The 23,497-nt window shown below is 41.9% G+C and overlaps 1 protein-coding gene across 1 annotated transcript; it reads right to left on the bottom strand.

Moving 5' to 3' along the window:
• Positions 1-10,597: 10,597 nt before the first annotated feature.
• On the bottom strand, positions 10,598-20,970 carry kcna1b (potassium voltage-gated channel, shaker-related subfamily, member 1b). The gene is made up of 2 exons (XM_072377685.1): positions 20,446-20,970; positions 10,598-20,159 (listed from the first exon to the last, which is right to left on the bottom strand). The coding sequence occupies exon 2, from the start codon at positions 20,012-20,014 to the stop codon at positions 18,524-18,526; it is 1,491 nt and encodes a 496-aa protein (XP_072233786.1). The 5' UTR covers positions 20,015-20,159; positions 20,446-20,970; the 3' UTR covers positions 10,598-18,523.
• Positions 20,971-23,497: the final 2,527 nt, after the last annotated feature.

The following is a 23,497-nucleotide window of genomic DNA, read 5'->3' as shown; positions in this document are numbered from 1 at the left end:
TCTCTTTTCCTTTCATCTCTTTATTCTCTCTCCTCCCTTACTTCAGTCTCTCTTTTCTTTTCATCTCTTTATTCACTCTCCTCCCTTACTTCAGTCTCTCTTCTCTTTTCCTTTCATCTCTTTATTCTCTCTCCTCCCTTACTTCAGTCTCTTTTCTTTTCCTTTCATCTCTTTATTCTCTCTCCTCCCTTACTTCAGTCTCTCTTTTCTTTTCTTTTCCTTTCATCTCTTTATTCTCTCTCCTCCCTTACTTCAGTCTCTCTTCTCTTTTCCTTTCATCTCTTTATTCTCTCTCCTCCCTTACTTCAGTCTCTCTTCTCTTTTCCTTTCATCTCTTTATTCTCTCTCCTCCCTTACTTCAGTCTCTTTTCTTTTCCTTTCATCTCTTTATTCTCTCTCCTCCCTTACTTCAGTCTCTCTTCTCTTTCCTTTCATCTCTTTATTTTCTCTCCTCCCTTACTTCAGTCTCTCTTTTCTTTTCTTTTCCTTTCATCTCTTTATTCTCTCTCCTCCCTTACTTCAGTCTCTTTTCTTTTCCTTTCATCTCTTTATTCTCTCTCCTCCCTTACTTCAGTCTCTCTTTTCTTTTCTTTTCCTTTCATCTCTTTATTCTCTCTCCTCCCTTACTTCAGTCTCTCTTTTCTTTTCCTTTCATCTCTTTATTCTCTCTCCTCCCTTACTTCAGTCTCTCTTTTCTTTTCCTTTCATCTCTTTATTCTCTCTCCTCCCTTACTTCAGTCTCTCTTTTCTTTTCCTTTCATCTCTTTATTCTCTCTCCTCCCTTACTTCAGTCTTTCTTCTCTTTTCCTTTCATCTCTTTATTCTCTCTCCTCCCTTACTTCAGTCTCTCTTCTCTTTTCCTTTCATCTCTTTATTCTCTCTCCTCCCTTACTTCAGTCTTTCTTCTCTTTTCCTTTCATCTCTTTATTCTCTCTCCTCCCTTACTTCAGTCTTTCTTCTCTTTTCCTTTCATCTCTTTATTCTCTCTCCTCCCTTACTTCAGTCTTTCTTTTCTTTTCCTTTCATCTCTTTATTCTCTCTCCTCCCTTACTTCAGTCTTTCTTCTCTTTTCCTTTCATCTCTTTATTCTCTCTCCTCCCTTACTTCAGTCTCTCTTTTCTTTTCTTTTCCTTTCATCTCTTTATTCTCTCTCCTCCCTTACTTCAGTCTCTCTTTTCTTTTCCTTTCATCTCTTTATTCTCTCTCCTCCCTTACTTCAGTCTCTCTTTTCTTTTCTTTTCCTTTCATCTCTTTATTCTCTCTCCTCCCTTACTTCAGTCTCTCTTCTCTTTCCTTTCATCTCTTTATTCTCTCTCCTCCCTTACTTCAGTCTCTCTTTTCTTTTCCTTTCATCTCTTTATTCTCTCTCCTCCCTTACTTCAGTCTTTCTTTTCTTTCCTTTCATCTCTTTATTCTCTCTCCTCCCTTACTTCAGTCTCTCTTTTCTTTTCTTTTCCTTTCATCTCTTTATTCTCTCTCCTCCCTTACTTCAGTCTCTCTTTTCTTTCCTTTCATCTCTTTATTCTCTCTCCTCCCTTACTTCAGTCTCTCTTTTCTTTTCTTTTCCTTTCATATCTTTATTCTCTCTCCTCCCTTACTTCAGTCTCTCTTTCCTTTCATCTCTTTATTCTCTTTTCTTTTCCTTTCATCTCTTTATTCTCTCTCCTCCCTTACTTCAGTCTCTCTTTTCTTTCCTTTCATCTCTTTATTCTCTCTCTTCCCTTACTTCAGTCTCTCTTTTCTTTTCCTTTCATCTCTTTATTCTCTCTCCTCCCTTACTTCAGTCTCTCTTTTCTTTTCTTTTCCTTTCATCTCTTTATTCTCTCTCCTCCCTTACTTCAGTCTCTCTTTTCTTTTCCTTTCATCTCTTTATTCTCTCTCCACCCTTACTTCAGTCTCTTTTCTTTCCTTTCATCTCTTTATTCTCTCTCCTCCCTTACTTCAGTCTCTCTTCTCTTTTCCTTTCATCTCTTTATTCTCTCTCCTCCCTTACTTCAGTCTCTCTTTTCTTTTCCTTTCATCTCTTTATTCTCTCTCCTCCCTTACTTCAGTCTCTCTTTTCTTTTCCTTTCATCTCTTTATTCTCTCTCCTCCCTTACTTCAGTCTCTTCTCTTTTCCTTTCATCTCTTTATTCTCTCTCCTCCCTTACTTCAGTCTCTTCTCTTTTCCTTTCATCTCTTTATTCTCTTTTCTTTTCCTTTCATCTCTTTATTCTCTCTCCTCCCTTACTTCAGTCTCTCTTTTCTTTCCTTTCATCTCTTTATTCTCTCTCCTCCCTTACTTCAGTCTCTCTTTTCTTTTCCTTTCATCTCTTTATTCTCTCTCCTCCCTTACTTCAGTCTCTTCTCTTTTCCTTTCATCTCTTTATTCTCTCTCCTCCCTTACTTCAGTCTCTCTTCTCTTCTTTCCTTTCATCTCTTTATTCTCTCTCCTCCCTTACTTCAGTCTCTCTTTTCTTTTCCTTTCATCTCTTTATTCTCTCTCCTCCCTTACTTCAGTCTCTCTTTTCTTTTCTTTTCCTTTCATCTCTTTATTCTCTCTCCTCCCTTACTTCAGTCTTTCTTTTCTTTTCCTTTCATCTCTTTATTCTCTCTCCTCCCTTACTTCAGTCTCTCTTCTCTTTTCCTTTCATCTCTTTATTTTCTCTCCTCCCTTACTTCAGTCTTTCTTTTCTTTTCCTTTCATCTCTTTATTCTCTCTCCTCCCTTACTTCAGTCTCTCTTTTCTTTTCTTTTCCTTTCATCTCTTTATTCTCTCTCCACCCTTACTTCAGTCTCTTTTCTTTCCTTTCATCTCTTTATTCTCTCTCATCCCTTACTTCAGTCTCTCTTTTCTTTTCTTTTCCTTTCATCTCTTTATTCTCTCTCCTCCCTTACTTCAGTCTCTCTTCTCTTTTCCTTTCATCTCTTTATTCTCTCTCCTCCCTTACTTCAGTCTCTCTTTTCTTTTCTTTTTCTTTCATCTCTTTATTCTCTCTCCTCCCTTACTTCAGTCTCTTTTCTTTCCTTTCATCTCTTTATTCTCTATCCTCCCTTACTTCAGTCTTTCTTCTCTTTTCCTTTCATCTCTTTATTCTCTCTCCTCCCTTACTTCAGTATCTTTTCTTTTCCTTTCATCTCTTTATTCTCTCTCCTCCCTTACTTCAGTATCTTTTCTCTTTCCTTTCATCTCTTTATTCTCTCTCCTCCCTTACTTCAGTCTCTCTTCTCTTTTCCTTTCATCTCTTTTTTCTTTCTCCTCCCTTACTTCAGTCTTTCTTCTCTTTTCCTTTCATCTCTTTATTCTCTCTCCTCCCTTACTTCAGTCTCTCTTTTCTTTTCTTTTCCTTTCATCTCTTTATTCTCTCTCCTCCCTTACTTCAGTCTCTTTTCTTTCCTTTCATCTCTTTATTCTCTCTCCTCCCTTACTTCAGTCTCTCTTCTCTTTTCCTTTCATCTCTTTTTTCTCTCTCCTCCCTTACTTCAGTCTTTCTTCTCTTTTCCTTTCATCTCTTCATTCTCTCTCCTCCCTTACTTCAGTCTCTCTTTTCTTTTCTTTTCCTTTCATCTCTTTATTCTCTCTCCTCCCTTACTTCAGTCTCTTTTCTTTTCCTTTCATCTCTTTATTCTCTCTCCTCCCTTACTTCAGTCTCTTTTCTTTCCTTTCATCTCTTTATTCTCTCTCCTCCCTTACTTCAGTCTCTCTTTTCTTTTCTTTTCCTTTCATCTCTTTATTCTCTCTCCTCCCTTACTTCAGTCTTTCTTTTCTTTTCCTTTCATCTCTTTATTCTCTCTCCTCCCTTACTTCAGTCTCTCTTTTCTTTTCTTTTCCTTTCATCTCTTTATTCTCTCTCCTCCCTTACTTCAGTCTTTCTTTTCTTTTCCTTTCATCTCTTTATTCTCTCTCCTCCCTTACTTCAGTCTCTCTTTTCTTTTCCTTTCATCTCTTTATTCTCTCTCCTCCCTTACTTCAGTCTTTCTTTTCTTTTCCTTTCATCTCTTTATTCTCTCTCCTCCCTTACTTCAGTCTCTCTTTTCTTTTCTTTTCCTTTCATCTCTTTATTCTCTCTCCTCCCTTACTTCAGTCTCTCTTTTCTTTTCTTTTCCTTTCATCTCTTTATTCTCTCTCCTCCCTTACTTCAGTCTCTTTTCTTTCCTTTCATCTCTTTATTCTCTCTCCTCCCTTACTTCAGTCTCTCTTTTCTTTTCTTTTCCTTTCATCTCTTTATTCTCTCTCCTCCCTTACTTCAGTCTCTTTTCTTTTCCTTTCATCTCTTTATTCTCTCTCCTCCCTTACTTCAGTCTCTTTTCTTTTCCTTTCATCTCTTTATTCTCTCTCCTCCCTTACTTCAGTCTCTTTTCTTTCCTTTCATCTCTTTATTCTCTCTCCTCCCTTACTTCAGTCTCTCTTTTCTTTTCTTTTCCTTTCATCTCTTTATTCTCTCTCCTCCCTTACTTCAGTCTCTCTTTTCTTTTCTTTTCCTTTCATCTCTTTATTCTCTCTCCACCCTTACTTCAGTCTCTTTTCTTTCCTTTCATCTCTTTATTCTCTCTCATCCCTTACTTCAGTCTCTCTTTTCTTTTCTTTTCCTTTCATCTCTTTAGTCTCTCTCCTCCCTTACTTCAGTCTCTCTTTTCTTTTCTTTTTCTTTCATCTCTTTATTCTCTCTCCTCCCTTACTTCAGTCTCTTTTCTTTCCTTTCATCTCTTTATTCTCTCTCCTCCCTTACTTCAGTCTCTCTTTTCTTTTCTTTCCTTTCATCTCTTTATTCTCTCTCCTCCCTTACTTCAGTCTCTCTTTTCTTTTCTTTTCCTTTCATCTCTTTATTCTCTCTCCTCCCTTACTTCAGTCTTTCTTTTCTTTTCCTTTCATCTCTTTATTCTCTCTCCTCCCTTACTTCAGTCTCTCTTCTCTTTTCCTTTCATCTCTTTATTCTCTCTCCTCCCTTACTTCAGTCTTTCTTTTCTTTTCCTTTCATCTCTTTATTCTCTCTCCTCCCTTACTTCAGTCTCTCTTTTCTTTTCTTTTCCTTTCATCTCTTTATTCTCTCTCCTCCCTTACTTCAGTCTCTCTTTTCTTTTCTTTTCCTTTCATCTCTTTATTCTCTCTCCACCCTTACTTCAGTCTCTTTTCTTTCCTTTCATCTCTTTATTCTCTCTCATCCCTTACTTCAGTCTCTCTTTTCTTTTCTTTTCCTTTCATCTCTTTATTCTCTCTCCTCCCTTACTTCAGTCTCTCTTCTCTTTTCCTTTCATCTCTTTATTCTCTCTCCTCCCTTACTTCAGTCTCTTTTCTTTCCTTTCATCTCTTTATTCTCTATCCTCCCTTACTTCAGTCTTTCTTCTCTTTTCCTTTCATCTCTTTATTCTCTCTCCTCCCTTACTTCAGTCTTTCTTTTCTTTTCCTTTCATCTCTTTATTCTCTCTCCTCCCTTACTTCAGTCTCTCTTTTCTTTTCTTTTCCTTTCATCTCTTTATTCTCTCTCCTCCCTTACTTCAGTCTCTCTTTTCTTTTCCTTTCATCTCTTTATTCTCTCTCCACCCTTACTTCAGTCTCTTTTCTTTCCTTTCATCTCTTTATTCTCTATCCTCCCTTACTTCAGTCTTTCTTCTCTTTTCCTTTCATCTCTTTATTCTCTCTCCTCCCTTACTTCAGTCTTTCTTTTCTTTTCCTTTCATCTCTTTATTCTCTCTCCTCCCTTACTTCAGTCTCTCTTTTCTTTTCTTTTCCTTTCATCTCTTTATTCTCTCTCCTCCCTTACTTCAGTCTCTCTTTTCTTTTCTTTTCCTTTCATCTCTTTATTCTCTCTCCACCCTTACTTCAGTCTCTTTTCTTTCCTTTCATCTCTTTATTCTCTCTCATCCCTTACTTCAGTCTCTCTTTTCTTTTCTTTTCCTTTCATCTCTTTATTCTCTCTCCTCCCTTACTTCAGTCTCTCTTCTCTTTTCCTTTCATCTCTTTATTCTCTCTCCTCCCTTACTTCAGTATCTTTTCTCTTTCCTTTCATCTCTTTATTCTCTCTCCTCCCTTACTTCAGTCTCTCTTCTCTTTTCCTTTCATCTCTTTTTTCTCTCTCCTCCCTTACTTCAGTCTCTCTTCTCTTTTCCTTTCATCTCTTTTTTCTCTCTCCTCCCTTACTTCAGTCTTTCTTCTCTTTTCCTTTCATCTCTTTATTCTCTCTCCTCCCTTACTTCAGTCTCTTTTCTTTTCCTTTCATCTCTTTATTCTCTCTCCTCCCTTACTTCAGTCTCTTTTCTTTCCTTTCATCTCTTTATTCTCTCTCCTCCCTTACTTCAGTCTCTTTTCTTTCCTTTCATCTCTTTATTCTCTCTCCTCCCTTACTTCAGTATTTCTTTTCTTTTCCTTTCATCTCTTTATTCTCTCTCCTCCCTTACTTCAGTCTCTCTTTTCTTTTCTTTTCCTTTCATCTCTTTATTCTCTCTCCTCCCTTACTTCACTCTCTTTTCTTTTCCTTTCATCTCTTTATTCTCTCTCCTCCCTTACTTCAGTCTTTCTTTTCTTTTCCTTTCATCTCTTTATTCTCTCTCCTCCCTTACTTCAGTCTCTTTTCTTTCCTTTCATCTCTTTATTCTCTCTCCTCCCTTACTTCAGTCTTTCTTTTCTTTTCCTTTCATCTCTTTATTCTCTCTCCTCCATTACTTCAGTCTCTCTTTTCTTTTCTTTTCCTTTCATCTCTTTATTCTCTCTCCTCCCTTACTTCAGTCTCTCTTTTCTTTTCTTTTCCTTTCATCTCTTTATTCTCTCTCCTCCCTTACTTCAGTCTCTCTTTTCTTTCCTTTCATCTCTTTATTCTCTCTCCTCCCTTACTTCAGTCTTTCTTCTCTTTTCCTTTCATCTCTTTATTCTCTCTCCTCCCTTACTTCAGTATCTTTTCTTTTCCTTTCATCTCTTTATTCTCTCTCCTCCCTTACTTCAGTCTCTTTCCTTTCATCTCTTTATTCTCTCTCCTCCCTTACTTCAGTCTCTCTTCTCTTTTCCTTTCATCTCTTTATTCTCTCTCCTCCCTTACTTCAGTCTCTTTTCTTTTCCTTTCATCTCTTTATTCTCTCTCCTCCCTTACTTCAGTCTCTCTTTTCTTTTCTTTTCCTTTCATCTCTTTATTCTCTCTCCTCCCTTACTTCAGTCTCTTTTCTTTCCTTTCATCTCTTTATTCTCTCTCCTCCCTTACTTCAGTCTCTCTTTTCTTTTCCTTTCCTTTCATCTCTTTATTCTCTCTCCTCCCTTACTTCAGTCTTTCTTTTCTTTTCCTTTCATCTCTTTATTCTCTCTCCTCCCTTACTTCAGTCTCTCTTTTCTTTTCCTTTCATCTCTTTATTCTCTCTCCTCCCTTACTTCAGTCTCTCTTTTCTTTTCTTTTCCTTTCATCTCTTTATTCTCTCTCCTCCCTTACTTCAGTCTCTTTTCTTTCCTTTCATCTCTTTATTCTCTCTCCTCCCTTACTTCAGTCTTTCTTTTCTTTTCCTTTCATCTCTTTTTTCTCTCTGCTCCCTTACTTCAGTCTCTCTTTTCTTTTCTTTTCCTTTCATCTCTTTATTCTCTCTCCTCCCTTACTTCAGTCTCTTTTCTTTCCTTTCATCTCTTTATTCTCTCTCCTCCCTTACTTCAGTCTCTTTTCTTTCCTTTCATCTCTTTATTCTCTCTCCTCCCTTACTTCAGTCTCTCTTCTCTTTTCCTTTCATCTCTTTATTCTCTCTCCTCCCTTACTTCAGTCTCTCTTTTCTTTTCTTTTCCTTTCATCTCTTTATTCTCTCTCCTCCCTTACTTCAGTCTCTTTTCTTTCCTTTCATCTCTTTATTCTCTCTCCTCCCTTACTTCAGTCTCTTTTCTTTCCTTTCATCTCTTTATTCTCTCTCCTCCCTTACTTCAGTCTTTCTTTTCTTTTCCTTTCATCTCTTTATTCTCTCTCCTCCCTTACTTCAGTCTCTTTTCTTTCCTTTCATCTCTTTATTCTCTCTCCTCCCTTACTTCAGTCTCTCTTCTCTTTTCCTTTCATCTCTTTATTCTCTCTCCTCCCTTACTTCAGTCTCTTTTCTTTTCCTTTCATCTCTTTATTCTCTCTCCACCCTTACTTCAGTCTCTCTTTTCTTTTCCTTTCATCTCTTTATTCTCTCTCCTCCCTTACTTCAGTCTTTCTTTTCTTTTCCTTTCATCTCTTTATTCTCTCTCCTCCCTTACTTCAGTCTCTCTTTTCTTTTCTTTTCCTTTCATCTCTTTATTCTCTCTCCTCCCTTACTTCAGTCTTTCTTTTCTTTTCCTTTCATCTCTTTTTTCTCTCTGCTCCCTTACTTCAGTCTCTCTTTTCTTTTCTTTTCCTTTCATCTCTTTATTCTCTCTCCTCCCTTACTTCAGTCTCTTTTCTTTCCTTTCATCTCTTTATTCTCTCTCCTCCCTTACTTCAGTCTCTTTTCTTTCCTTTCATCTCTTTATTCTCTCTCCTCCCTTACTTCAGTCTCTCTTCTCTTTTCCTTTCATCTCTTTATTCTCTCTCCTCCCTTACTTCAGTCTTTCTTTTCTTTTCCTTTCATCTCTTTATTCTCTCTCCTCCCTTACTTCAGTCTCTTTTCTTTCCTTTCATCTCTTTATTCTCTCTCCTCCCTTACTTCAGTCTCTTCTCTTTTCCTTTCATCTCTTTATTCTCTCTCCTCCCTTACTTCAGTCTCTTTTCTTTTCCTTTCATCTCTTTATTCTCTCTCCACCCTTACTTCAGTCTCTTTTCTTTTCCTTTCATCTCTTTATTCTCTCTCCTCCCTTACTTCAGTCTTTCTTTTCTTTCCTTTCATCTCTTTATTCTCTCTCCTCCCTTACTTCAGTCTCTCTTCTCTTTTCCTTTCATCTCTTTATTCTCTCTCCTCCCTTACTTCAGTCTCTCTTTTCTTTCCTTTCATCTCTTTATTCTCTCTCCTCCCTTACTTCAGTCTCTCTTTTCTTTCCTTTCATCTCTTTATTCTCTCTCCTCCCTTACTTCAGTCTCTTCTCTTTCCTTTCATCTCTTTATTCACTCTCCTCCCTTACTTCAGTCTCTTTTCTTTCCTTTCATCTCTTTATTCTCTCTCCTCCCTTACTTCAGTCTCTCTTTTCTTTCCTTTCATCTCTTTATTCTCTCTCCTCCCTTACTTCAGTCTCTTCTCTTTCCTTTCATCTCTTTATTCTCTCTCCACCCTTACTTCAGTCTCTTTTCTTTCCTTTCATCTCTTTATTCTCTCTCATCCCTTACTTCAGTCTCTCTTTTCTTTTCTTTTCCTTTCATCTCTTTATTCTCTCTCCTCCCTTACTTCAGTCTCTCTTCTCTTTTCCTTTCATCTCTTTATTCTCTCTCCTCCCTTACTTCAGTCTCTTCTTTCCTTTCATCTCTTTATTCTCTCTCCTCTCTTACTTCAGTCTCTTTTCTTTTCCTTTCATCTCTTTATTCTCTCTCCACCCTTACTTCAGTCTCTTTTCTTTTCCTTTCATCTCTTTATTCTCTCTCCTCCCTTACTTCAGTCTCTCTTTTCTTTTCCTTTCATCTCTTTATTCTCTCTCCTCCCTTACTTCAGTCTCTCTTCTCTTTTCCTTTCATCTCTTTATTCTCTCTCCTCCCTTACTTCAGTCTCTCTTTTCTTTCCTTTCATCTCTTTATTCTCTCTCCTCCCTTACTTCAGTCTCTCTTTTCTTTCCTTTCATCTCTTTATTCTCTCTCCTCCCTTACTTCAGTCTCTTCTCTTTCCTTTCATCTCTTTATTCACTCTCCTCCCTTACTTCAGTCTCTTTTATTTTCCTTTCATCTCTTTATTCTCTTCTCTTTTCCTTTCATCTCTTTATTCTCTCTCCTCCCTTACTTCAGTCTCTTCTTTCCTTTCATCTCTTTATTCTCTCTCCTCCCTTACTTCAGTCTCTCTTCTCTTTTCCTTTCATCTCTTTATTCTCTCTCCTCCCTTACTTCAGTCTCTCTTCTCTTTCCTTTCATCTCTTTATTCTCTCTCCTCCCTTACTTCAGTCTCTCTTCTCTTTCCTTTCATCTCTTTATTCTCTCTCCTCCCTTACTTCAGTCTCTTTTCCTTTCATCTCTTTATTCTCTCTCCTCCCTTACTTCAGTCTCTCTTCTCTTTCCTTTCATCTCTTTATTCTCTCTCCTCCCTTACTTCAGTCTCTTTTCCTTTCATCTCTTTATTCTCTCTCCTCCCTTACTTCAGTCTCTCTTTCCTTTTCCTTTCATCACTCCCATACCACCTTAGCTTTGTTAGTTTTCTTAACTTCTTAAAGGGATAAAATATGGATTGAAGGCTGATTTCAGGGGAGTTTGACTCTTTTCAAAGAGCAGAAAACCCCTGATGGGACCAGCCATCAGCGTTTTTTGTCACTTTATTTAGTTTGTTGGTGTCTAATTCTTTTTAAATGTCAGCCGAACCACCATCATGCTGTCCCAGTAGAGTGCCTGTGTAGAAATCCCTCCGTTAGCTCTCCTATAGCTGCAAGTAGCCACATAACAGCAGCTATGAGCTAACAGAGCTATGAGCTAACAGAGCTATAGCACACGTTCATTCATTCATTCTTCTTAAAGTATTGGTGAAATAAAGACAGATAATGCCTTATTTAGAGGCTGCATCCTCTAAGCCCCGTTCACTCCGTTATATGGATCTCCAGTTATCTAAATATCTTCTGAAGGACGCCGACTTTCACCAAACTGTTCTCAGTGAGCAGATGAATGTATTTAATGCCAGAAATAAGGTTTAAAAACACCAGAGTTCCCCTTTAACTCCCACCCTATTTTCTCCTCTTGCTCCTCCTTCATTCATTCAGTTTCTCATGTTTTCTTTTTCCTTTTTATTCATCTCTCTTCACATCTATATTTTTCTGTCTCTGCTCCTTCCCTTAAATTCCATCTTTCTTACCTTCTTTTTGGTTTTTCTTTCCCATCTTCATGTCTTTAACATTTTTATAGTTTTTTATCTTTTCCCTTCCTGTCTTTTCTCTCTTCCTTATCCTCTTTTCTTGCACTTCCTGACCCACGCTGTTCCTTTTCCCCTCACCTTTTGCTCCCCTTTCTGGCAGTAAAACTCTTCAGCTGTTTCTGCTAACCTCAGGTCTCTCTTTAACCCTGTCCTCTCTCATCAGAGTGATGTCATTCAGCAGGATCGCCGTGTTCGGACCGTCTGACGACTCCGAGCTGCTTCACATGCCGGCCTCTTTTAGCACCTCGACACATGCAGCTACTGTTGTGCTCTGCATCTGTTTGTTCCTGGACTTTGACTTTGCTTGTGTTGATCTGTTGCTCTGCCACTGTTAACTTCTGTTTTCTTCATTTATTCTCATGCAGGGGATTAAACACGATGAATTTCTGCATTAAATTCCTCAGAAGTTGTGAATTAACTCAACAAAAAAACAAGCATTGTTCTTCTTTCAGAGTTTATTGAAACTGCTGTTATGTGATGAAATCAGAATGGACAGATACTGTTGACTAACCTTGCATAGGTTACACACTATGCCTCACCAGAGAATGATAAGATCTGCGTTCTGCAGCAGCAACCAATACAAAAAACATTAGAAACAAACAAAAAAAACTGACATACCGCGATGTTAACGACTCGTGGGTTCGGGGAGGATCTCAGCAGCCCAGAGCAGGGAAAAGAAGTACATTTAGTATCTTATTTCTTAAATTATACGTCAACACTGGGACCTCCAGTCATCTTGGTCAGGACAAGACTTTGGCTTCTGACTTAGAGGAAACAGAAAGACTAAAGCTAATGCATCCCAACACAACCAGCAGGAAACAGACCCTTTTAAACTGAGTGTGATAATGTTTTCATAAGCGAGTTATGGGCAGTAATTCTTTTAAATGTATGGATCATGCAGTTCAAGCTCAGGTCATCCCTGACCGCCCTGCAGCGTTTAAAAACCTCAGCATCAGCATCACTTTAGTCATGGCTTTTTAAACCTCAAACACTCTTATGAAATATCAACAAAAGCAGAGTTTCTTGACCTGTGGTCAAGCTGGCTTTTCACGTCAACAGCACTGGGCATCTTGGTGAATAATGTGATGAAAATGACACTCAAAATTGGAAATTATGATTAAAATCTATCATTATTTGCCGTTTCGGGTCCTTTTTTAAGCCGTTTTGCGCTGATTTGTCAGATTGAGAGGATTTAACCACATGACTCAATCCTCCAGCTGAAGGAAGTCTGATCAGTGACCTTTGAACTCTTTTTCATCATGAGATAAAAAGCCCAGTTTCACAGTAAACATGTAACAGGTACGTTTGTCCCCACTTTGGAGTTTTATTGGTCATTTCACGCTATGAGAGGATGATGAAGACGTGTCGGTTTAAAATGTGGTCAAAGCAACATGCTAATCAGACACAGCCACGAGATCACGCTGCCAAAACTGTCAGAAACCATCGAACAGCTATGAATCTGCAGGTTTTATCAGTACCAACCCCAACAGGAGGAGAATCTGAGGCTGTGGGCTGTGTGAGAAACATCCTGCAGCTTCTAACTTCCTCAGACGCTGTCTTTAAGAAGCTTTAACGCTGATTCTGTGGTTATAAAGTCAGGATTTATTAGAGCAGAGCGACAGTCTGGAGATGCTTTTCAGTCCCAGTTTCTGACAAAAGAAGCTGAAAAACGTGCGAATGAGAGCAGCTTTACGGATGTTGAGAGGAGTTCACGTTTTCTATGTCTTAACACAGAAAAGAGAGGCCCCCCCCCTCAGTTTTTCAGAGATAAAGTGGCCCTTTTCTTTCAGATTTAGGAGCCCTTTAACCGGGGCTCATGTTGCTTACTCCCCAAATAAAAGACACTTTGATAAAGGCACCTTAACCCTGAAAACTGAAAGGGGAGGTGGCACATGATCACATGTTCTGGCATGAAATTGGGCTGAATACACTTGAATGAATCACCTCTCTGCCCCTTATTTATCATTTATCCAATATATCTGTTCAGTGTGAATAAATCCTCTCTTGATTTCACACATTTTAACAACGACGCTCACAACTGGCTCCGGCAGCGCGATTCGATGACGTGAACAGAGACCTGACCAAGCCAGACTGTAGGAAACTCAAGCAGCAGATAAAGACAGTTTGCAGTGCAGCGGGGAACACTCGTAACACCTGGTTAGAAGTAGAAAATGAAGCCACAGATGGATTTTAAACAGATTTTTACTGTAAATCTTTGCGGTTACCGTGTCTTTGGGCTGCTCTGATGCACCAAAAGCAGCCAGAAATCAATTTATCTGCTTTAAAAGGATAAATTGAGACGGGAATCCTAAAAATCTGACGATTTATTGGAGATAAATCATCAGTGAGATGAATTTTTGGCAGTTAGAAGCTTGTAACTGAACTGAAGACTGAATAAAAACGGGACTCTTATTGGGAAGGAAAGGGTTTGTCCCGTGTGTTTACTGCACATCGGGGGGGTGAAGTCTTTCCTGGATGTCGTCCACAGTCATCTGCTGAGCTGCTCTGATGAAATGAAACTATTCTAAAACATTGTTTGGTCCCTTCAGTGGTGTCTGCTGCAGATGTGTCTCCAACTTTGGCCTAAACACTACAAATATGAACGAATGGAATCTAAAAGCACAAGAAGACTACCGACTAAGTTGATGTCGTTTTTAATCACTTATCTTAGATCACATGAAAATATATTCTTATATTATACCTTCAAAAAAACAGGTGGAATTTGTAATTTTGCTCCCTCTGACCTTCGTAGCACTAATTTGTTTATTCCAGACAAATTAAAGGGATCTCTTCCTCCATCTTCACACGTCCAGCAGCCGTTTATTAAAGTGGCCTTAAGCTAACGGGTCGATGACACACGGCTCAGGGAGTCTGTGAGCCAGAAGTTTGCTTCATTTAGTGGTGGAACTGAAGGTCTCAGTGTGATGGAGATCAGAACCATGGCTTTTTTAACAGCTCAAAGCTGAGAATTCAACACAAATGATCCTTTTAAGCACTGTTTTTAAACCACATGCTCCTAATTCTGCTTCTTCTGAGAACATAAGGACTTATTTGTGCACCAAAATGCATCTTTTGCATGCAGAATGTTACGTTCTGCACGTGCACATCAGAGTAAAAGCTCCACAGTGTCACAGTAAAGACTTTCTGAGCAACTACTTCTGATGTGATTCACAGCTGAAGTCCAGTTTTGTTGTAAAAAACCCTTCATGCACACCCAAAAATGGTGAAATGACTCCATTTCAGGCCTGAGAAAAGTCACATAACGACATTTTCCTTTGCAAATTATAACATTTAGTGTTTTGAATCACATTTAAAGACTGTTGCTAGTTAAAAACTCCTCTGCTGGGTGTGGACCAAGCCCAAAATCATCCTTATCCGACCACCTTTAGGGTCCGGCAGGAAGAATTCACTCATATGGACACAAATGAAGGCAAGGTTTGGGTTTGGGACAAAAAACTTGAGCTTAGGCTTGAATATCAACACAAACAGGTGACTTAATGCCACCTGAAACAGGGAATTAAAGATTTTACATCTATTTCCAGTCTTGGTTGTGACACCTTTCTACTTTGGACATGTGGCGCCTGTTTTCTTGCACTGAATTAATTTGAAATTACGCCGCTGCTGAATAATTTACTTGGAAAGCCTCCTTTTAAGGTGTGAAATCAACCCAAATCCTCACTTTTCACAGTGAGGAAACTGTAAAAAGGATCATTTGTGCGAAGAACCGCTGTTACACCCTTAAACACTGCAGTTCTCACCATCCCACTGAGCGTTTCTCATCTTTAATGAAGGTCCAAACGTGGTTTTTCTCACATGTGCACAAGCTGATGGTTAACATCTGGAATTGCATCCATTTGAATTCTTCTTCTTCTTCTTCTCTGGTGTGTTTCTGACAGTTTTTAAACTGAAATTCGCTTTAGACCCAGACTAATGTCACAGATGGAGCCAGAAGAACATTTCCATGCAGCCAAACTGTTGGATCTCTGACTTTCACACCCTAAAAGCACTGCTGATGCTTCCAGAGCCATCAGGATGTTCAGCTCTCACTCACACTTTCACATCGGATGCTGCCACATTCACCTCCGGCCGTTCCTCCGTCAGAACATGGAGAGCTGGAGCTGGGTTAAATCATTTAACACCAACCTCAATAAAGACCTCTCTTTGGTGGATTTGCTGCAAACAACCTTAACTTATTTGGACCCAAAACCAAAGAGGAACTATCCCCACATTTTGAAACTGGATCCATTTTTCTTAGGCCTCATTTTCCTGAATATGGATCCAGACTGTGGCTGTTGGCTCATCTTTACAAACATTAGCATTACATTCTGAGGAGTTTCTCTCTTCTATCTCTTTCAGGACCTTTTCCACATAACTTTAGAACCTTTTATGCAACGCATAAAAGAGTTATTGGGATTATTTGGAGATCTGCATTTACTTTAGTTAATAATCAACTTGTTTCACATGTAAACTAACTGTAAACACCACTGTCCACACACCAGGGGGCGCTGCAGCGAGAGGTTAAACAAACACTGTGGTCTTTCTCTTCTCTTTCTCAGTTCAGATCAACACTTAATGTGACGATCAGTCCTCTGCAGCAGCTGCTTTCCATTGTTTCGACTTTAAAACTTACAGTAATTCCACCATCCTGCAGAAAGGCGTCCCTCACACAACCATGTGCTTCCTCCTCATAACGGCAGCAGCCATTTTGCTGGCATGCAGAGTGACTAATGCCTGTGGTTTCGTTCAGACTGCTGCTCTGCAGAGGAAACACTGAGTGCCTCCACAGATCCATCACCCTCTCTCATCAGAAACAGCTCTCAGGCACACCAAGCAGGGTTCTCTCTTTGCTTTCTTAAGCCGGGACATGTTGGATAAGCTGAAAGCATCAAAGTAAGCAAACGTAGGTGCAGGTTGAAGGATGAAGAAAGAAAAAAACGGGCTCATTTTTATCAGTTTTCACAGTAAGAGACGAATCAGACTTCCAGCAGAGGACGTTTGGTCCCTAAATAGGTGGCAGTGTTTGAGCTGTTCTGCTCAGTTCAGACTCTGCTGGTGCAGCCGAACCAGCACCGGTACCGATGCTAATTGATGCTATTTGTCGAGAAATTAGCGAGTTTCTTAGCTCTTATCCCTGAAAATTCATTTTCTGCGTAAAACTGACAACAATGAGCCCTTATTGCTGCCTGGCCCGTCAGAAAATGGGTCCCTCGCCTCATTAGCCGCTAAATAAGCAGCTCGAACAGCTCATCCAGGGACACATTCAAAGGAAAGGGACAGTTAATGAGCTGCCTTTGAACATTTGCTTACAGATCCCCACCAGCTGATGTGAGAGACCCTAGTTTAGAGTGAGAAGGAGGCCCTTTCTTTCCGAGGATCAGCGGGAGTCTGCGCACATGTGAGAAAAAGAAAAACATCTGGATTCTGTAGCCGTGTGTCATGAACCGGGACCACCGCAGGTTTTTCGACCCAAGCATGTGGAGTAAATTCATATCTGTCTGAACACCCTCTCCAGCTCCAGATGTGCAGGGAGTGGTGCATCTGTATGGCAGGAGAAGCTGAGCTGCACGCCGTAAGCTCTTCGTTGTAACGGGAGGCACTTCCAGAATGAGACGGGGTTCAAGGCACTAGAAACTAATTTTAGATATACATCTATGAACTCTGTTGAATATTATGCTGCTTTTGTTCTTGAAACTCTTTAGAAGTCAAATGCAAAAGAAAACCAGGGTCACAAATCACATCAGATGATCCCATGCACTCCATCATCAAAGATCAAAGCGTAAAAGAAATAGAAAAGAGAGGAGGATGGAACTTCTGCAGTGTCTTTTTTTAAAGAGATTAATCTCCTTTGTTGGTTTTTTTTCTCTTTTCTCGGTATTTTTTTAGCATATTTGTCCCCTCCGACAGTTTGCTCCGTCATGCACCGTTTCCTGTGGATAGCTTGACAACAATGAGGCTCATCGTCGTCCTCCAGCTCCCGAGGTCCCTCCACAACTGCAAGCAATTTAATACTGACGTCATGCATTGAGTATATGCAGCTATATCATAGCTAATTAGGCCATAATGCTGTAGTATTTTGACATGCCATGATCTTCAAAAAAGAAGTGTTCCTGTTCCCTTAAACATTCAACACGTAAATGCTCTGATGCAACTCAAATGATAATAAATAGCCAGTGCACTTTTGGTGAAAACAAATGAGAGAAATAATCCAGGAGAAGATGAGGGTCAGAGAAGACAAAATGTAAAAAATAAAATGAGGTAACGTGTGCATGCTGATATAAGAGAGAAGAGAGTCTCCACATGCTTTTATATAAAGGAGCGTTGCATGGCGCCATCACTCAGGGAACCTCCAGCCGACCTGTAGCAGCAGCAGCAGCAGATAATCCTCCTGTTCGTTTCTCATAAGGTGCCTGAAAACTTCCCAAACTTTCCCTGGATGCGCCGCAGAAACAGAAACTGTAATCCACTCAAAATGCGTTTCCTCGGAGAGAAAGTCGTCCTCCAACGGGAATCTTTTGTTCTCCTGAAAGCTGATTCTGTTGCAGAGAGCCTGGCAGGTTTCTGCTGGATTCTTTAAACCAAATCGTGTGAAATTAGTAAATTGCACCCTTAGAAAAAATGTCTCTTCCAGCTCTAACAGATTGATCTTGAACTGCTTTTTTTTTATTATTCTATTTCATTTATAGTGTTTTTTTTCATTCACGTATTGCATGTTTTTCTTTTCTAGTCGGCTTTAAAGCCAGTATTTGAATAAAAGCCTTTTTTTTATGTAAATATAAGGTGCTATGAACTCATTCCCTCAAATGAACTAAATCTTGCCGTCGCCTGACTTAGTAGACATGAGTTGGATCATCTAAAGTAGTCTAAATTCAACTGTAATCACATAAGAGTACTTATAAAAAACATCAATGTCAATTAAATATGTTGTCTTAACAGCCTAAACTTGAAGTATAGCGAGAAATGATGTTCTAGCACTGTTAAAGGGGGACTCCGCCAACTTAGTAATGCACTACAGAGAAGCTTGGAGACGATTTAGAGACTTCTCCTTTTGCAAAGAGCAAAATTAACCCCCTGAAACTGTAAAAAATACAACTCTACCCCCTCTTTCTGGTTACCAGTTGTGTTATCTCTGCTGTAAGAATTCAACTCTCAAGCCCTCGAACAAACTGGCTGCAGGACAAGTCGTTTTTTGAACTTTTTTGTTTGAATAAAACCCTTATTTTTCTAAGCCCCATTAGTCAGAACCGTAGACATTATTTGGGGCTAACCCAGAACCTCTTTCACCTGAAGTACCTCTACGCTTCCAGGACTGTTGTGATGTGTGCAATTGGTGGAGTTTCCCTTTAACTGTGTGAACCGCATCTGATAAGTCGAGGGTTTAAACGACTACATTTATCTAATAATGTCTCCAAAACTTTTCCCCAACACCTGCTCATCTTCATAATATTGCCAAATATATGTTTTTTTCCTTATAACATGTGTGCTTTAAAGTCTCCACACACGTTTGAATGAATTAATCCAAAGAATAAAATGCACCGATGGAGATAAAGCATCCAGATGTTTGTACAATATTTACAGCTGTGCGTTAGCTGCTGGCTCACACGTCCGTGAGCAGCTTCCCTTTGTTCACACAATTCTGGCTGGGAGCCGTGCAGTTGGCAGTCCTAAGGTTGGCTTCCCTAAAGTTATCGATGCTGTTGTTCAGGTCCTCGTCTATCTCCATGTACTCCGACTTGCTGACCACCGAGGAGCTGCGGCGGCTGGAGTTGGTTTCCGACGCCAGGTTCTGGTTGCTGACGTTGAGCAGCTGCGCCTGCTCCTCGCCCTCCGTCTCGCGGTGGTAGAAGTAGTTGAAGTTGGACACGATGACCGGCACCGGCAGCGCGATGGTCAGCACGCCGGCGATGGCGCACAGCGAGCCCACGATCTTCCCTCCAATGGTCACGGGGTACATGTCGCCGTAGCCCACCGTTGTCATGGACACCACGGCCCACCAGAAAGCGTCCGGGATGCTGGTGAAGAAGGACTCTTTCTCCTCGGCTTCCGCGAAGTAAACGGCGCTGGAAAACAAAATCACGCCGATGAAGAGGAAGAAGATGAGCAAGCCCAGCTCCCTCATGCTGGCCTTTAGAGTCTGCCCCAGAATCTGGAGCCCCTTGGAGTGTCGGGACAGCTTAAAAATCCTGAACACCCTCACCAGGCGGATGACCCTGAGAATGGCCAGCGACGTGGCCTGCTCCCCCCCCGCCTTGCCCTCCCGGTTTTCCTGGTCGTCGGCCAGCTCCGTGCCAAGAGTGATGAAGTATGGGATAATAGCCACGATGTCGATGGAGTTCATCATGTTTTTGAAGAACGCCGCCTTGCTGGGGCACGCGAAGAAGCGCACGATCAGCTCGAAGGAAAACCAGATGATGCACAGGGTCTCCACCACAAAGAAGGGGTCTGTGAAGACGTTTGCCTTGTAATACATGGTGGTGTTGCCCACCCTGTGGATCCGGTCATTGGGGTCCTCCTTCAGCTCTGGTAGAGTCTCCAGACAAAATATGACTATAGAGATAAGAATAACCATCACGGAAACGATGGCAATCCCTCGGGCGGGCCCAGAGCTTTCGGGATGCTCAAAGAGGAGCCAGATCTGCCGCTGGAACTCTTTCTCTGGCAAAGGCCGCTCCTCTTCCCGAATAAACCCCTCATCTTCCCGAAACTTCTCCATAGCCTCTGCGCCAAGCTCATAAAACTTGATCTCCTCGGAGAACATGTCCAGCGGGACGTTGACCGGCCTCCGCAGCCGCCCCCCAGACTGGTAATAATACAGGATGGCATCAAAACTGGGTCGATTCCGGTCAAAGAAGTACTCGTTTCGCAAGGGGTCGAAGTAGCGCATCCTCTTCTTGGGGTTCCCGAGGAGCGTCTCCGGAAACTGGGCGAGGGTCTTCAGCTGGGTCTCAAAGCGCAGCCCGGAGATGTTGATGACCACCCGCTCGCAGCAGTCGTGGTCATCGTGGTCATCGTCGAGCGGGTAGGGGTCCTGCGGGTGACCGGGCAGGGTGGAGGTCTCGTCCATGTTCTCCGTGGACACCACAGTCATCTTCCCTGGCAGTTGTTGGGCAGGAAGAGGAGGGTTTGGGTGGCGCGAGGAAGCTCCTACTGATGCCAGGAGATGTGCAGAGCCTCCCTCTCCATCATCATCGTCTTCATCGCCATCTCTGTCTCAGCAAAGCTTCACCCGCCACCTGGAAGAGGGCGAAACAAACCACATCCAGTCCCCAAGAGCACAGATTTCACTTTACAGGCATCCGAGGAGCTCCTCGTTGTTCTCACAGATGGAAAAAACGTTTAGATAAATAAATAAATCACGCAGCACTTACTGTACCCTGAGCTGCATCTGCTGTATTTTTACCGCATACATCAGGATTCAAGATCTCTGCACACCCACAGTCACAAGCTTCTGCGCGCTCACACGAGCAAATGTGAAGGTAAAATACCCCGCGAGGGGTGGAAATGACAGCTAACACGTACCTGCGCTGAGTTGGAGAGCAGCAGATGGAAATTTTGCGCACCTTTCCCCCGGCCACCCACCTCAGCTTGGGCTTTAATACTGATATCGCTTTACGGTATCTCTGAAATATTAATAGACTATGTTGTCTTGGTCAACATCCGTATCCTCTTGGTGTTGGTTTTCTGCGTCGACCGCAGCAGCCCGCAGGAGGGGAAGGAGGCGGCTTCAGACGGCTTTGAACGGCGGCTCAGCAACAAAAATCCCGACTGACAATTTACCAAAATCATCCTGGAAATCAAGGAGGAGGCGGAGGAGGAGGAGGAGGAATAACGAGCTGGATATCAAGCCTTCATTCTGACAGGGAGGACTGGACACTGCAGCATCAGCAGAAAGCGGCACAATGTTTTCCAACTGCAGTAAAAGAAGAAGAAGAGAGGAGGAGGAGGAGGAGGAGGAGGGAAAGCGATGCTATAAAAGGAAAACCGGCTGAGGATCCTGCACCGGAGACCGGATCTGTGTCCGCTAATTTGGAAGCATATTGCAGGATTTCATGAGGAGAGAAAAAAGAAGTGAGTGAGGGAGGGAGGGAGGGGTTAGGAGAGAGTGAGTGAGGGGAGTGAGCACGAGGAGAGGAGGGGGGGTTCGACGCAATGCAGACACACTGTACAGCACAGCGGGCGCTACAGTAGCTACTGTATGTCACCAAAACAGCTGCAGCACCGCGGCAGGTCGAGCCGGAGCCGCGCGATCCGTGCCAGTGAAAGTTCCTCTGCGGGAGGTGACGCTGAGGGACCCCGCGTGCGTGCGTCCGTGCCCCCAGCACTGGAAACACGAAGTGGCGCACACTGCATCACGTTATGTAAGCAGCTCCCAGTGTCTCTGCTGCAGGTGGCAAACGCTCCCGATCTGACTGGGAGAATCAGACCGGCTGCTGGGCAGGTTACAGCAGGCAGGCCCGCGCGCAGGTGTGCGCGTCCCTGCAAGAGTTTCTGTGGCAACAGGCAGAAACCAGCAGATTTCCTCCGTCCCCTCAGTCTGAACAACAATAAAACGCTGCACAGAACAGCAGAATGGAAGCTCATTACTAGCGAAAATAAAAGATAAATGATCATTTTATCAAATCTGATAGAATCTGTAGAATATAATGTGTGAAAAATTAAATGGAGCCTTTCCTAGTCTAAATTAATGTATTTATATCTATATAATACATTAATTTTGACTAAGAAAGGCTCCTAAGTTACTGTTGCAGCAACACATCATCAGTAAGGGTAAAACTGTCTCAGGATGGTCTAATGTGTTTATATGTATATATAAATACATTGAATTTAGTAATTATAGTTATTTAATATAGTATTTATAGGAAGATGTGCATAAATACTATAATAGAATGCAATAATTTGCTAATCTCAACCCAAAATTTGGTTCTCAACAGAACTTATAAAGATTTATCAAATGTTGAAAGTTCGACATTTACCACTTTATGGAAAATTCGTATTTTTTATCTTGATTTTAGTGGCAGAAACATGTCTGAAAAAGTTTCTGGCTGCTCAGCAGTAGGAGCAGAGCCAGTTTCCACGGTGTTCTCATCATAGTTTGCAGCACCAAAGTAATTCTTTTCCTTTTTTTTAAATGCTTGAAAGGAGAAATGAAAGAAAGAGTGGGAGAGAGGAGAGAATTTTAAAAGATAGACACCAAAAAACCAGGTAACAAACTGCATGTTTGAGAGAAAAGAAACACAGAATCATAAGGAGCACCTGCAGAAATAAATGGAGAAAAAGAAATAAACAGCAACAACGTCACCAGCAGCATGTATACGAAAAGGAAAGTTTATGGAGACACATTCATCCAAAGCAACTTACAGGTAAACAGATAGGCTGAGGGAGTTTAGCCTGATGTTGCCTTCAGGCGTCGTTTGTTTGTTTCTGTTTCAGGGGGTCTTGCCTAAGGACCCCTACTGGAGGTAATACCTTTCATGCAGGGGATTTGAACCCAGATCTCCCAAATGAAAGGTGCCAATCATACCACTACACTCACATTTTAACTGCAGAGTGAGTATGTGGCTGAATAAATGCTTGTTTGTCATTAAAATACCAAAGATTTGACCTGAATTGTGTAACTGGGTCTTGTGAATTGGGGAAGAGGGACGCAAACACACCCCACTCCAGATAGACGGACCCAGGAGACCAGCAACCCCAATGGGGCAAGGAAGAGAGAAGCCAGGCATCCCAGGAAAGCAGAGGAAGGCCCCAGGGAGGGCCCCCACAGCCAGGGGGCCCCGCTGGGAGCTGTCCACCCGGCATGAGCCAATAGCAGGACCAAGAGCCCCAAATACCAAGGACCACACCTCAGAGGGGGCCGGGCCGTCCCAGCGAGCCAGAAACAGCCCAGGCAACAGTTGCCCTGGGAACCCAGATGTGCCCGAGAGTAGCAGGGACTGCAGGCAGGTCGGTGCAGCAGCTGGACTATTGAAACATCTGGACTGCAGGCAGGTCAGTGCAGCAGCTGGACTCTTGAAACATCTGGACTGCAGGCAGGTCAGTGCAGAAGCTGGACTCTTCAAACATCTGGACTGCAGGCAGGTCAGTCCAGCAGCTGGACTCTTGAAACATCTGGACTGCAGGCAGGTCAGTCCAGCAGCTGGACTCTTGAAACATCTGGACTGCAGGCAGGTCAGTGCAGCAGCTGGACTCTTGAAACATCTGGACTGCAGGCAGGTCAGTGCAGCAGCTGGACTCTTGAAACATCTGGACTGCAGGCAGGTCAGTGCAGCAGCTGGACTCTTGAAACATCTGGACTGCAGGCAGGTCAGTGCAGCAGCTGGACTCTTGAAACATCTGGACTGAAGGCAGGTCAGTGCAGCAGCTGGACTCTTGAAACATCTGGACTGCAGGCAGGTCGGTGCAGCAGCTGGACTCTTGAAACATCTGGACTGCAGGCAGGTCAGTGCAGCAGCTGGACTCTTGAAACATCTGGACTGCAGGCAGGTCGGTGCAGCAGCTGGACTCTTGAAACATCTGGACTGCAGGCAGGTCAGTCCAGCAGCTGGACTCTTGAAACATCTGGACTGCAGGC

This window comes from Leuresthes tenuis, unplaced genomic scaffold, assembly GCF_036924035.1.
Source record: "Leuresthes tenuis unplaced genomic scaffold, fLeuTen1.0.hap1 SCAF_23, whole genome shotgun sequence".
NCBI classification, from domain to species: Eukaryota; Metazoa; Chordata; class Actinopteri; order Atheriniformes; family Atherinopsidae; genus Leuresthes; species Leuresthes tenuis.
Note: the sequence above shows the minus strand (reverse complement) of the source record. Positions and strands in the feature narration are given on the sequence as shown.